Genomic DNA, 13,805 nt, shown 5'->3' with positions numbered 1-13,805 from the left:
GCACTTATATAAACTATAATAGCAAAAGAAAAAGGTCTAAAATATTTTTAATAAAAAGACAGGATAACAGTTTAAATATTTTTATTATATATTATTTATTAAGATATGTATAAAAATAAAATATAGTAATAAAATAAAACGAATGAGTGTCGTTGTTACGCATTATTAAAGTAAAATATTTTTTAAAAATCTTTTTTTTTTTTACATAGAACTAAAATCGTTTATTTAATATTACTTCACTAAATTTAATTTCTTTTTTTATATATAATCATATATTTCGAATAACATAAAAATAAAATGTATAATAATAAATCTTAGCGATATATTTTTCATTACATTTTGTTCATTTTACATAAACATATCATTGTATCCTGGAGGAGGTAAATGATCATTATCTGGATCACGTCGTGGTCTTGGTCGATCAAGATCTGGTGGACCAAAAGGATCAAATCTTGCAAACGGCGGAACCGCGCCACTGTAATAAGATAATTTTTTAATATTTTTTTTTTATATACAAATTATCATTATTTTAACTTTTTTAATTATTTTAACTTACGATGGTAATCTGCCAGGAACTCCTAAAGCTGGCCTGTATGGATCTATAGGATTACGTTGCGATGAAAATGGATCAAAAATCATACCACCGCCGCGTCCTAATGGATTTAAATCTGCGGCTCCTATATTCGTAGGATCAGCTGCAGGACGCCTTTAAAATTTTAAATAAAAATTTTAATTATATATTTTTTAAGAAAGATTTTTTAAGGAATATATAAAGATATTATTTTCTATATAAGCAAATATTATATTGAAAAAAGAAAATGTAATTATTTTCGGCATGTCATGGAGATAATAAAAAATTTATACCAATTACGTTTGCGGGATCAATAGTAGTGAAATATAAGACTTAATTCTGACTTTTTCGAAAAAAAGAGATTATTTTTTCATGCTTGAAATTAAATGGTTAAGATTCATAATTCAAAAATTGATACAAAGTCATCCAGATTTATATCATCATTATGAAAATTCTGTAAAGATGTTTCACATATTATTTTCAAATTTAATACATTGAAATCGCATCGATTCTCCTTTTTTTCTCTCCCTGTCAGGCCTTTTATTTAAGTATGATTAAAACAGAGATTTTTGATTAAATTTTTTATGATTAGATATCATAATTTTTTTATGAATCGATGCGAGTATTACCATTGTGATGATGCAAATGAAGATTGTGGCAATACCCTTAATGGATCACCCCTTAATGAATCATCTCCAGGTGTATTATATATTGTCTGAGTAGAATTTTCTGTTGTATTACTAGGAATCAATGTATCTATAATATCTGTTTGAATTATATTTATAATATTTTGATATGAAGGTATTATAACTTCCAATGTTCCATGGAGATCATTTATAGTTTGATTAATTGGAAACTGAATGGTAGATACTTTTTGATCATGAATTTTCTGTAAAATAGAATATTCATAAATATTATTTTGCCACTCTTCATCTAAAAGATTATTATTTAAATTACCAATAAATTTACAAGTAGATCTTCATCAGATTTTATACCATGGAATATGAATAATTTTCCATTATTTATGTAACGTAATGTATAACTTGGTTGCATATTCCATCCTTCTGGAAGTAATTGAGATCCTTTTTCTGATGGTTCAAATACTTTCTAGAACCAAAAATTATTAAGAAAATTAATATATATTTATATATTTTATGTATATTTTTTACTATAATTTTTATGAATTTAAATCAAGACAATATGTAATTACAATAAAATTATTATTTAATTAATTAAATTATTTTAAATTATAATTGACATATAATTAATATAGGTTATGTATTATAAAATTTTAGTAACTTCTTATAATTTAACTTCTTATTTATACAAATAGATTATGCTGAAAGATTATCATACAAAATTCTATAATTGCGCAATAGTTTATAAAAACAAGAGTTTTTTAATAACTTACAGAATCGCCGATTCCAATGCATCTAAATCCCTGTTTTATAAGGTACCAATGAATGAACAGAATTAATAGGTCTTCCTTTTTTGTAATTTGTTTATTGTATATTTCTTGAAAAAGTTCAAAACCAAATATATTATTTGTATCAACCATTTTAACACTTAGTGACAAACAAGTTTTGAAGTTTCTCGATTTGTATTTACGCCATTGGTGTTTCAATGCAATTGACGATTTGCTTTCCGGAATTAGTAAAATATTTTTTTGTTAATTTACATATTATATATTATAATTGCTAAAAGTAAATATGAATTCCATTTTTAATTTTTTGAATTTATTAGCCAAAATTTTATGTAATTAAATCATTGTATAATTTTGTTGCGTTACCGCCAAACAATTGAATTTTTTAAATTTCACATTTCTAAATTCAAATTTTTGTTATGGTATCTAAGAAACGTAGATTTTTGTTAAAACATAGAATTTTATATAAATATTTATTATAAAATGTGAAAGAATATATTACAAAAATTTTTACGTAACAAAATTTATTACTATCAATATTATAAAAATTTTGTGTGTTATTAATAATAAGTAAATTTTTTACAAAAATTAATTTATTTAATATTTTTATTATGTACATTATTAGATTCTACTTTAGAAGATAATATAAACATATTATATTAGAAAATATTCATCTTAATAATTAGAATCTGAATCAGTATCTTGATCAAATACATTAATTATTCTAGGTGGAGATGAACTACTTAAAATTTCTTCTTCACTTTCAGGTTCAGATTTATCTTTGATATCCAAAGCATAACGCCTCCAAGGAAATCTAAAACAAAATTTAAAAAATTATAATGTTTTTCTTTGTTTTACTATATTATATATATATATAGATTTTATTATATATAGATTTATAATTTATTATACCTTTTCTTTTCATTAAAACAATCTTCAATAAAATTGTGTGTAACAATTTTAGAATGGTTCTTTAATTGCTGATGCTTTGGTGTATTTTTAAAGGCACAAATTAAATGAGAGCATTTTTTATTAGTTGTATTGGGATCAGCAATATATTTTGCTCCCATTTGAAGAGCCTTTTTTCTAATTTCATCTCTCTGCGGATTAACATAACCACTAAGTGAAAATGATACATCTTCAAAAAGCTTTGAAAATAATTTTTTTGGTCTTTGATCATCTTGCTTTTTTGCAACTTTTTCTGGCCTGGTTATTAGTTTAGGTTTTGATAATAATCCACAATTATTGCATATTTTAGTTTCAGATTCATCTTGACATTGAGGACAATCTTGTTTTTTTTTATTTATATTTTCTTTTGATGAACTTTCTTCAGGGCTTAAAGAACGTTTTTTACTATTTATATTACTATATTTTTGGTTTTCGTTCTTTTTTATATCTTTTTTATTTATTTTAAATGAAGGTGAAGATACAATATCACCAAATGGAGTTCTTACTACTGGTTTATCATTTTCAATTTTTTTATTTTTTTGTTTAGAATTATTTATTGAAATTGAACTATTAGATTCTTTTTCTTTAATCCCAAATACTTCTTCTTTTTTTCCAGCTTCTAATTTTTCCAATAATGGTCTTTTCATTGGTTCTCTATTCTCTTCTTGTCGTATAGAAAAATTATTCATACTAGTTTCTTTAATCTTTGCAAGTAATTCATTTTTATAATCTGGTTTTTTATTGTTTATCATTTTCATATATTTTTCTTTTAAATTATCTATTAATTTGTCAGTATCTTCTTCTGGATTTTTCAATTTAAATCTTCCAAAAATATCTAACCCTAAATCAACTACAACTTCTGTTTTCAATACAATAAAAGATAATCCAAATAATTCTTTCAAATTTGCAGATTGCATGCAAGTTACTTTTACACGATCAAACTTTATTTTTAATGTATCAGGATTAAGATCTTTTTTTGCAAATATCTGCACTTGATCTTTAAATTGGCCATTGACAGCTTCATCATGTGTTAAAAATTGATGATTTACAATAGGAATCCAATTGTCAGGCTCCGATGAAGTAGAAGCAGTAACAACTACTACACAACTACGATAATTGCCAATGTCTAAGCCAATAATACAAGATGGTTCTGCCATTTGAAAAATAACAGTAGCAAGCATTTCTCCAGGTTTGGCACAACGCCATGAAGAATTTGAACGATGTTGCAAAAGATTAGAAACAGGATAGGATAAGTGTTCTGAAGAACAACTTATTACTTTAGCAAGTTTAATAATCATTGATGAGATTTTAAATCAATGAGACTTATAAAATAAAACACATTTATATTTTTATAGTTTAGAAAAAATTAATAGTTCTCTAAAAATAAATCGATTTAACACATACCGCCAAAATTATTAATAAGAAATGTATACTATGTAAAAAGGCTATCGAGAATTTTATCGATATAGCTAATAATATCGAAATGTTTTCGATATATAATTCGAGGTATCGAAAATTCAATATGGAATTTATTATTTAATATATTAATTTTATCACAAGAAAAGTAAAATATATTGTATCTTTTTATATTTCAATTGAATATTTTGAATATTTTGTAATAAAAAATTTAATTTAGAGAGAAAATTTAATTTTTTTTAACTAATGTTTTTTGGAAATTACTATCTAGAAATTTTTATATTAATGATAATTAGAATTTAATGTGAAATTATAAATAAATTATAAATTAAAATAAAGTATCAATCTTATAATTTTCTAATCTTATATTAATCATATCTTATAATTTATATTTTATCATAAAAATATAAATTTCGAAGAAAGTCAAAAAATTATACTATAAATAAATATAAAATAATAATATTAAATTATATTTTAGAATAGAAAAAATTTATAAATATTATACATAATATATAATATAAAATATTATAATAAATAAAAAAATGTAAGTATAAAATTTAAAAAAATTTATTCTTATTATATTGTTAATAACATGTTATTATTTTTATTTTACAGTTAAAGTGTTATACACTAATTTAATTTTCCGCGCGATTATAAGCGAATAAGAAACCATAACATTCCGACCAATAGAATAACAATAAGGCGAAGCTGCGCGGGGACATGTCATTCTACCGCCGAAAATTGTGTTGATAGGACGTGTTACGCCGGCAGAGGTAAGTAATTGCGTAAAATTTATATTAATATATATTCTTTTATAATTTATAAACAATTAGAAACTATTTAATTATATTATTTAATTCTTCATTAATTATTTATTAATTATTTATTAAATATATCAAAATTAAATAGTTTCGTAAACTTTATTATCGTTATTTTTGATTGTTATCGATAAATTGTATTATAAATTTTTTAATTAGGATTTAAGTTGAATTTATTATATTATTTTGAATTCTTTACTTTTATTATTTATGATTTTGATTTTTATTTATACAGATTATCGTTATTTTTAGATCGATATCGGAGAAATAATAGTTTAGAATATATATAAAGTGTACGATGATTTGTCAATGACTTCCCTGCAAATTTGGTAAGTTTTTTTTTCTTTTATTAAAAGTATGTAGAATAGATTTTATCTTTTTAATCATATTAGAAACAAAAGTTTATTATAATTAATTTTATTTCGTTGAAATTAAATTATTGAAATGATTCATGTTTCGTTTATAAATAGATTTATCTGCATAGCAATTTTATGTTATTTATATGTTTGTTTTTTTCTATTGTGTATATGAATACGTGTTTTCATATACACAATATATTCTGTATATATTTTAAAAACATTCTTTGAGGCATAATTTTTTCCAAGAAATTAGACGTTTATGTTTATGTACATATATGAGTAATATTTATGCCACATTTTTTATCATTTACAATATTATTTTATTAATAATAATTTATTACTTTACAGTTTATAATTTATTAATAAAATAATATTATGAATAATAAAAAGTATTATATAAGTTAATATTAATTAATAATAGAATATAATTGATTTTTTCGAGATCAAATTATTTTTTTTAACAATTTATTTGATTATAAATAACATATTAGTTTCTATTATGAATTTTTGAGATAAAATTTTAACATTTTTCTTGTTTTATTTTAATATAAATATTTTTGTAAATATATATATTATTTAAAATTTTTTTATTTTTCTGTTACAGTTTAGTTTTGTGTTGTAAGGTGAGAAAAATTTCAACATTCATCAATAATTGTGTGCAATATAATTATTTGAATTAGCATTTATTATATTATATTACATATTTTTCATAGTTTTTAAAACAGGTTTAATTTAATTGAATTTTAATAGTTATTTGCGAAATTAAAGTTAATCAATTTGTTCATTGTTTATAACTTATGGACAAATTGTTATAACAAATGGACAAATTAATATTATTTCATTTATTTTTTAATTTATATATTTATAATATATATATATTATATGTATATAATATATATAATTTATATATTTATAATATATATATATATATATATATATATATATATATATATATATATATATAAATATATATATATTATATATTATATATTTTTTAATATTTTTTAATATTTTCATTAATTATATATTTTCGATATTATTTTAGAATTCGATGTTATTAGAGTAAAATTTATATAGAGTTCATTAAAGTGTCAGAAGTCAATTCACCAAGAAAATAATGGAATTATCTCTCATGTGAAAAGGTAATTTTTTTCTACATAAATTTTTATTTTTTATTTATCGAAACAGAATCATTAGATTTAAATTTTTTAGTCCAAGCTCTTTATCTATACTTTCTCTATACTTTCTCTATAATTGACAATAGCTTGTCTCAAACTAGTGCTTTTTTAGGAGGCACTGCTGTATATCGTTTTCAATGATGACTTGAATATAATTTTTATATTAGTCATAAAAAATTGTAGAGGGCATAAAAAACATTCTAATCTTTTCAAAGTCGGTATTTCAGAATATATGATGCAAAATTCCATAAGATGTCACTTATCTCATATATTTTGTTACCGATCTTTGGTAATTTAAAATATTTGGTAATATAAAATAGTGAAAAGAACATTAAAAAAAAAAAAAAGAATTTGCTGTTTACAACATAAATTTAATACAGCAATTAAATACTCAAGAGAAAGTAGAGAGAAAGGAAAGAAATATATATAGTTCTAAGTTAAATATTTATAGTTCTAATCTATAAATATTTAAAGTATTTTTCAATAAATTTACATATTATTAGATTGTTAAATTTATATATTTGAAATTATATTATATATTATATATTATATTTTTATTATATAATAGGATACGAAAAAATCAAGCAATATCATTTATTCAATGTAATATTTTTATTTTTATTTGGAATAATTCTTTAAAATCTTATAATTTGTTAAAGTAGTTAACAATTAATTATAATTTGTTAAGTAGTTTTTATATTCGTTCTATCATATATAGTAATTTTTTTCAATAAATAAAATATGTGAAACTTTTCCAAAAAAAGAAAATATATTTGCATATTTTGAATAGCGCGGGATTTGTAATTCGAAACATTTTTATCGATTGATAACTTGCGATTGGAGCTTTTAGTTTCATATTTGACCACTAGATGGTAGGCGACAGGACACGTGACGTCACAGGACTCGAAGCTCCCGAGCGTTCCTAGCGGCAGTTCTCAGAAGTACGTTCACTCGATAGGACGATTGTCGTCTGGCGCACGACAAGCTTCAAGCAATATGGCGAAGTGTGTCATGGGCTCGGTGAGACGTAGTGTCGTTTGAAAAGATGAAAAGTTCGCGGAATGGGTTGAGAATAATGTAGCGCTATGAAGATCGTGTGAATATTATATTTGTGTATTCAAAAGCATTGAGTTGTTCCTTGTGATCGGGATATACAGTGCGCGTTACCGGTGTGAAATCATGGCTACGGATAAAATAAAGGTTGCCGTTCGGGTTCGGCCGTTCAATCGTAGAGGTATGTATTTTTAAAATAAATATCATTATTTTATCATCTTTTCTTCCATTATTATTCCATTGTTTGCCGTTATTGGTGCGTATTGGAGTATGGTATTATCGGTTGGCGATTCTAAAATCAACCTTCGATAACGTTTTACGATCGGAGTACGTTTTGACAGTGACGTTTTTTTCTATGGTCCACTGGATAACCGGTGTTTTCACCTGCTATTCGATATGACTTTCGTTATCTTCTCACGTTCCCTTATCTCAAATTTGTATCGGTTCTATCTATTCGAAAGGAAACATGCACGAGATAAAAAAGAGAGTTAGCTTACAAGTTCTACTTCTGTAGTGTTTACTAGTTGAATCTTTGTTGTTCCTTTGTCCAAAATACGTAAAGTCACGACTCCTTATTTCAGACATCGTTGTGCCACTTATCCTATCTCGCGAATTCTTTGACGATAGATATCCTTCACGGGCGAATTTCGTTAAAATTCCCGAATTTAAACGCGCTCGTTTTACATGTTTCTCTTCCGTTTTTGTTCGTTTTGCAAAGAAAACGGAACTCGTGGTTGTCGTTAGTTGTCGTACGGTAAAACCGCGTGACAAAGAACAAACATGTGACTAAAATGCTTGAAGTGACGTTACTTACGATGACCTTCGGACATCGAATTTCGATCGATTAGATACGCGATTCGTCTTTTTCATGTTTCGTTTTGACTTCACGGCTATCTCGATTGACTTCCATATTATCAGTGAACTTGATAACAAATTGAAACTCGTGCGATTCTTTTTTTTATTAATTTTTCGATTTATCGGTATAATATTTCATTTCATGTGTATAATTATTCACTTTTAATATTTAAATGCCATGTTATCTCTAAATTTATTACTTTGTTGCAAAATATCGTAACATTTAAATATCGTTATTACAAATCAATTTTTCATGTATTTTATAAATTGCAATAAATATTATATTTTATATTTCCATATAATAATAAGTAATATGATATTTAAATAATCTTTGTATACAAAGTATCAAATTTAGAGATTACGCGATAATTCTTATATTAATCTATAATAATAGCATACATATGTTTTCGTAAACATATTGAATCGATCTCGAATGTGATACATAACAAGTTCAAGTAGAGTGATAACACGATGATGACGTTTACGAATCACCTTGCTGTTTAATTGTTAAAAGAAAAAAATATGGATCATAAAAGAATTATTTCGTTATTGCGTTCAATCAGTAGAGAATCAAAATGGAGCCGCGATTGAATTATAAATTTATTTATTATAAATTTCTTTTTCTTTCAACGAATAATTGGCAAGTAATTTTTTTTGCTTTTATCTTCTATCACGATTTGTTCTTCGAAATTTGCCTTCTCGAATCGCTTGTTGTAAAGCAGGTTATTTTGCATTTTGACATAATGCGTCATAATCGGCGTATCGTTAACTCGCGCATTAATCGTGGAAACGCCATTAATGCTACTACCATTACCAATGATTTTTATCCGCGAATTCGCTAGGTTAACCGCGATGGCGACACTGTATTATACATGTACGGAGCTTTCGAAAATTTTTCAAAATTTTCTACGATGAATTTTTATAAATGTAGAAAAAGCATAATTGATATTTCATACTTTGTTATATTAATAGGTATGCAAATATTATTTTGAATTGAATCGATTAGACTCTTGAAATCGATATATCGATATCGATCGATTTTTAATTGTGATAAAAATTTTATCGTGCGCGATAACGAAGTTTTTATAATAAGATATAATTTTATATACGTTATTTCACTGCTTGATTTTTAACTTTTTAATCGATTATTATCGTTTTAAATGATATGTACAATTATCACTGTATTTATTATTCCGAGTATAAAGTCAATCCGGAATCAATTAATGAGATGGATCTAAAATTTGTTTCGTTCATTCATTGAGACGAAACTAGAAATATTGCGAGAGAAATCTCGTAGATCGATGATGCACTAGAATATATCGAGGCTGGCCTCTAATACCGCGGATTATCAACAGGCACCGCTATTCAAAGCGAAGTGCACTTTCTCCGATAATTACTCACCGTCGTCGGATAATTAAGGAAATAAAAGTAAACGGTTCAAGCGATAGACGTCGATCGATATTCCCCGATCGCGGCCACTCATTGCTAATTTCTTAAGATTTAACCAGAGCCAAGGTTAAAGTTGGGAATTTTTAATGAAGTGTCTGCGTTAACCCGTCGCCTCATAAATATTCATGTGTAAATTCCTGTTCATTTTATCTCTAGTTTGTTTTCTCTTTCCTAATCATTGCTTTTTCTTTACTTCCGATAAAGTGTTGAAATATGTAGCAGATAATCGTTTCTTCGAAAAACATTTTCAATTGTATTCTTGTAACTTTATTCTTTTTATAATACATATATATATATAAACTTTCAAATATTCTTAAAATATTCCAATTTCTCTATAATTAAAAAGAAATAGAAAGGAATATCTGCAATATAATAATTATTTGTTTCACTTTGTTTATTTCTACTTCAAATAAAACCTCTCCCACTCCCCTGTAAATTTCAATAATCCCAGTTCCACTGTCATATCAATCTTCCACTTTATTTCCAATCTCTGAAAATAGAGGGAGGGGTGGAGGGGAAAAAAGAATGCCATGTGTCAAATGGGGTATCGGAACGCGATACTGTCGATCGTTTCAGAGACGACATTCAATATGCCCCATTCGAGTGTCTTGTATCACCGGTTCACCAGTGGTTGAATCGGGTCAAATGGAATCGAATTGAATAGTATCGAATCGTTTTCGACAGAGGAATGTCCGCGTTGCGGCCCGATTTTCCAGCTCGATCCATTCGGTGTTCCGTGTTGTCGTCGTTTCCTTATTCCATAAAAGGGGGGAGGGAAGAGGGGCTCGGTCGATTATTACGTGCAAACGCTGACCGAGGCGTTCGATCACGTGCAGGAAATATCTGGGCCAAGGATCCCAAGGAAGATTTCCGCGAGTTCAAAGCTACCGTGTCCGCCTACACGCGGATGTCCAAAGTTTTTGGAACCGATTATTGTTAATTTCGTGTGATAGCTTTTAGAATATAGAAAGTGACTTCGTTATCGCACAATTTAGGATTTGATTATATTAATTTTTAAGTTAATAAGTAATAATTTTTAATTAATTAGCTTTAATTAATTTATTAGTCTTGATAGTTATAGTTTTGATTAGTGTGGCATTTTTATTTTAGATTATATTATTATAGTTAGTAGTATTATAGTTTAGGTTATATTTTATTTTAGGTTATATTCAAGATCGAAAAGGACCTAATAAAATTATATTGTTTGGAATTTTTTAGTGATGCATTAAAATTATTATCAAAGGAGTGATTCTTTTTTAATTATTCAAATTTATTTATTTATAGTCCAATAATAATATCTTTTTATCATTAGTTATATGAATTTTGTATTCTTGAATTAGATTGATGTATTTTATTTATATTATTAGTATCAGGATTAAGAGTTTATTCAGTTTTATTTGTTGGATCAATTTCTAATTGTAATCATGCAATTTTAGATTCAGTATGATTAGTTTCAATTATAATTTCTTTTGAAATTAATTTATTTTTTTTTTTGGTTTTTAGGTTAGGTTAAGTTAGATTAGAATATTCAATTATTTTCTATTATATTTATTGTCAATATACATATTGTTATAATTTTGGTTAGGTTTTTGGAATCGATTATTATTAATTTCGTGTGATAGCTCTTAGAATCTATATATATATATATATATATATATATATATATATATATATATATATATATATATATAAAATTATCTTATTATAAAATATACAAAGTGATTTCGTTATCGCACAATTTAGGATTTGATTATATTAATTTTTAAGTTAATAAGTAATAATTTTTAATTAATTAGCTTTAATTAATTTATTAGTCTTGATAGTTATAGTTTTGATTAGTGTGGCATTTTTATTTTAGGTTATATTATTATAGTTAGTAGTATTATAGTTTAGGTTATATTTTATTTTAGGTTATATTCAAGATCGAAAAGGACCTAATAAAATTATATTGTTTGGAATTTTTTAGTGATGCATTAAAATTATTATCAAAGGAGTGATTCTTTTTTAATTATTCAAATTTATTTATTTATAGTCCAATAATAATATCTTTTTATCATTAGTTATATGAATTTTGTATTCTTGAATTAGATTGATGTATTTTATTTATATTATTAGTATCAGGATTAAGAGTTTATCCAGTTTTATTTGTTGGATCAATTTCTAATTGTAATCATGCAATTTTAAGTTCAGTATGATTAGTTTCAACTATAATTTCTTTTGAAATTAATTTATTTTTTTTGGTTTTTAGGTTAGATTAAGTTAGATTAGAATATTCAATTATTTTCTATTATATTTATTGTCAATATACATATTGTTATAATTTTGGTTAGGTTTTTAGAACCGATTATTATTAATTTCGTGTGATAGCTCTTAGAATCTATATATATATATATATATATATATATATATATATAAAATTATATCTTATTATAAAATATAGAAAGTGACTTCGTTATTGCACAATTTAGGATTTGATTATATTAATTTTTAAGTTAATAAGTAATAATTTTTAATTAATTTATTAGTCTTGATAGTTATAGTTTTAATTAGTGTGGCATTTTTATTTTAGGTTATATTATTATAGTTAATAGTATTATAGTTTAGGTTATATTTTATTTTAGGTTATAGAACGAAAAATTTTAGGTTATATTCAAGATCTAATAAAATTATTGTTTGGGATGTTTTAGTGATGCATTAAAATTATTATCAAAGGAGTGATTCTTTTTTAATTATTCAAATTTATTTATTTATAGTCCAATAATATTTTTTTTATCATTAGTTATATGAATTTTGTATCCTTGAATTAGATTGATGTATTTTATTTATATTATTAGTATCAGGATTAAGAGTTTATTTTTAGGTTCAATAGGATTAATTTCAACTATAATTTCTTTTGAAATTAATTTATTTTTTTTGGTTTTTAGGTTAGGTTAGGTTAAGTTGGGGATAGGATTAGGAATAAAAGGAATATTCAGTTATTTTCTATTGAATTATATTTATCGTCGATATATATATTGTTATAATTTTGGTAGTTATGTAAAATCATGTCAAAAGTAAGGATTAATTCTTATTACAACACGAAATATCGAATGCGGTATTGTATAAATAGGCTTCGAATTAGATATAACTCTTGTTACATTTCTTCCATCACCTTATTGCAAACCCTTTATTGGAGAGCGTAGGTTGTCCAGCATGCAATCCAGGATGTTAACTCCATAAATTGGCATCGTTTTGATGCTTTAATTTCGATCCTCGCTATATTTCTTCTCTCCCGAATTGTACTTTAGCTACAATTTCAACCCCTATTGGAAAACGTGAAATGTTGCACGCGACTCAGGGTGTATTATTGCTTGCAGCTTATGCACTGACACATTCGCTATTGATATTTAGTGCTTTAGTTTTCGAGCCTTGTTGTTCTCCTTTCGCCGAGCATAATTTAGGCGCAGTGGAATTTCCATTGGAATTATGTTCACTGTTACCTGTATAAATCTGTCTCCCTCCCTTGTTGTTTTAATTTTCAACTTTGCTTGTATTTTTTTCATCAATGATGAACCTAATTTATGGTTCAGTATCCCAATTGGGGGGAGAAATGTCGAGTGTCATGAATCACACTTGATATTTCCATTTATTGGATTTCCTTGTTTTCTTCTTTCAAATAACAAAAATCTCCCTGTTATCCATTCAGTTTTCAGAATGGAAAATGGAGATATCGTATTCACATTGTATGAAAGAATT

The 13,805-nt window shown here is 25.0% G+C and overlaps 3 protein-coding genes and 1 long non-coding RNA gene across 12 annotated transcripts in view; 1 reads left to right on the top strand and 3 right to left on the bottom strand.

Moving 5' to 3' along the window:
• Positions 1-300: 300 nt before the first annotated feature.
• Positions 301-2,221, bottom strand: LOC409668 (proteasome inhibitor PI31 subunit). Of its 2 annotated transcripts, none has more exons than XM_393166.6 (5): positions 1,983-2,221; positions 1,529-1,678; positions 1,201-1,460; positions 557-706; positions 301-475 (listed from the first exon to the last, which is right to left on the bottom strand). In XM_393166.6, exons 1-5 carry the CDS (start codon positions 2,127-2,129, stop codon positions 349-351), a joined length of 834 nt encoding a protein of 277 aa, XP_393166.2. In that variant the 5' UTR covers positions 2,130-2,221; the 3' UTR covers positions 301-348. The 2 variants fall into 2 exon arrangements, with proteins under 2 accessions (XP_393166.2, XP_006561280.1); XM_006561217.3 differs by having other exon boundaries at positions 1,541-1,678; positions 1,983-2,211.
• Positions 2,222-2,569: 348 nt separating this feature from the next.
• LOC100577027 (DNA repair protein XRCC1) lies at positions 2,570-4,375 on the bottom strand. The gene is made up of 2 exons (XM_003249786.4): positions 2,907-4,375; positions 2,570-2,808 (listed from the first exon to the last, which is right to left on the bottom strand). Exons 1-2 carry the CDS (start codon positions 4,238-4,240, stop codon positions 2,670-2,672), a joined length of 1,473 nt encoding a protein of 490 aa, XP_003249834.2. The 5' UTR covers positions 4,241-4,375; the 3' UTR covers positions 2,570-2,669.
• A 619-nt stretch (positions 4,376-4,994) lies between these two features.
• The window catches only part of LOC409869 (kinesin 3A), a 91,498-nt gene continuing 82,687 nt past the window's right edge, over positions 4,995-13,805 (top strand). For 2 of the 8 annotated variants that reach the window (XR_003305437.1, XR_003305438.1), the window contains exons 1-5: positions 4,997-5,131; positions 5,429-5,505; positions 6,140-6,158; positions 6,581-6,677; positions 7,583-7,947. Coding sequence is in view for 2 of the 8 variants with exons in the window: in XM_026443263.1 (XP_026299048.1) it covers positions 5,486-5,505; positions 6,140-6,158 (39 nt within the window). In the remaining 6 variants the exon portion in view is untranslated. Of the gene's footprint in view, positions 5,132-5,428; positions 5,506-6,139; positions 6,159-6,580; positions 6,678-7,582; positions 7,948-13,805 lie in introns of all 8 variants that reach the window. The other 6 variants (XR_003305440.1, XR_003305439.1, XR_003305436.1 and 3 more) reach the window with 5 other exon arrangements.
• Positions 7,820-8,698, bottom strand: LOC102656564. The gene is made up of 2 exons (XR_409037.3): positions 8,264-8,698; positions 7,820-8,153 (listed from the first exon to the last, which is right to left on the bottom strand). It is a non-coding gene; the product is annotated as an uncharacterized LOC102656564 (long non-coding RNA).

The sequence above is a fragment of the Apis mellifera genome, linkage group LG10, assembly GCF_003254395.2.
Source record: "Apis mellifera strain DH4 linkage group LG10, Amel_HAv3.1, whole genome shotgun sequence".
NCBI classification, from domain to species: Eukaryota; Metazoa; Arthropoda; class Insecta; order Hymenoptera; family Apidae; genus Apis; species Apis mellifera.
The sequence above is the reverse complement of the archived record's forward strand: the minus strand, read 5'-3'. Positions and strand labels throughout refer to the sequence as shown.

Bases quoted from the DNA above. Each gene is read 5' to 3' on its own strand.
- LOC409668 (XM_393166.6), bottom strand. From the start codon at position 2,129: ATGGTTGATACAAATAATATATTTGGTTTTGAACTTTTTCAAGAAATA. The intron at 1,461-1,528 runs GTAATTTAAATA...TCTATTTTACAG, and splicing joins ATCTACTTGTAAATTTATTG to AAAATTCATGATCAAAAAGT. The intron at 476-556 runs GTAAGTTAAAAT...ATCTTATTACAG, and splicing joins GTTCCTGGCAGATTACCATC to TGGCGCGGTTCCGCCGTTTG.
- LOC100577027 (XM_003249786.4), bottom strand. From the start codon at position 4,240: ATGATTATTAAACTTGCTAAAGTAATAAGTTGTTCTTCAGAACACTTA. The intron at 2,809-2,906 runs GTATAATAAATT...ATTTTGTTTTAG, and splicing joins TGTTTTAATGAAAAGAAAAG to ATTTCCTTGGAGGCGTTATG.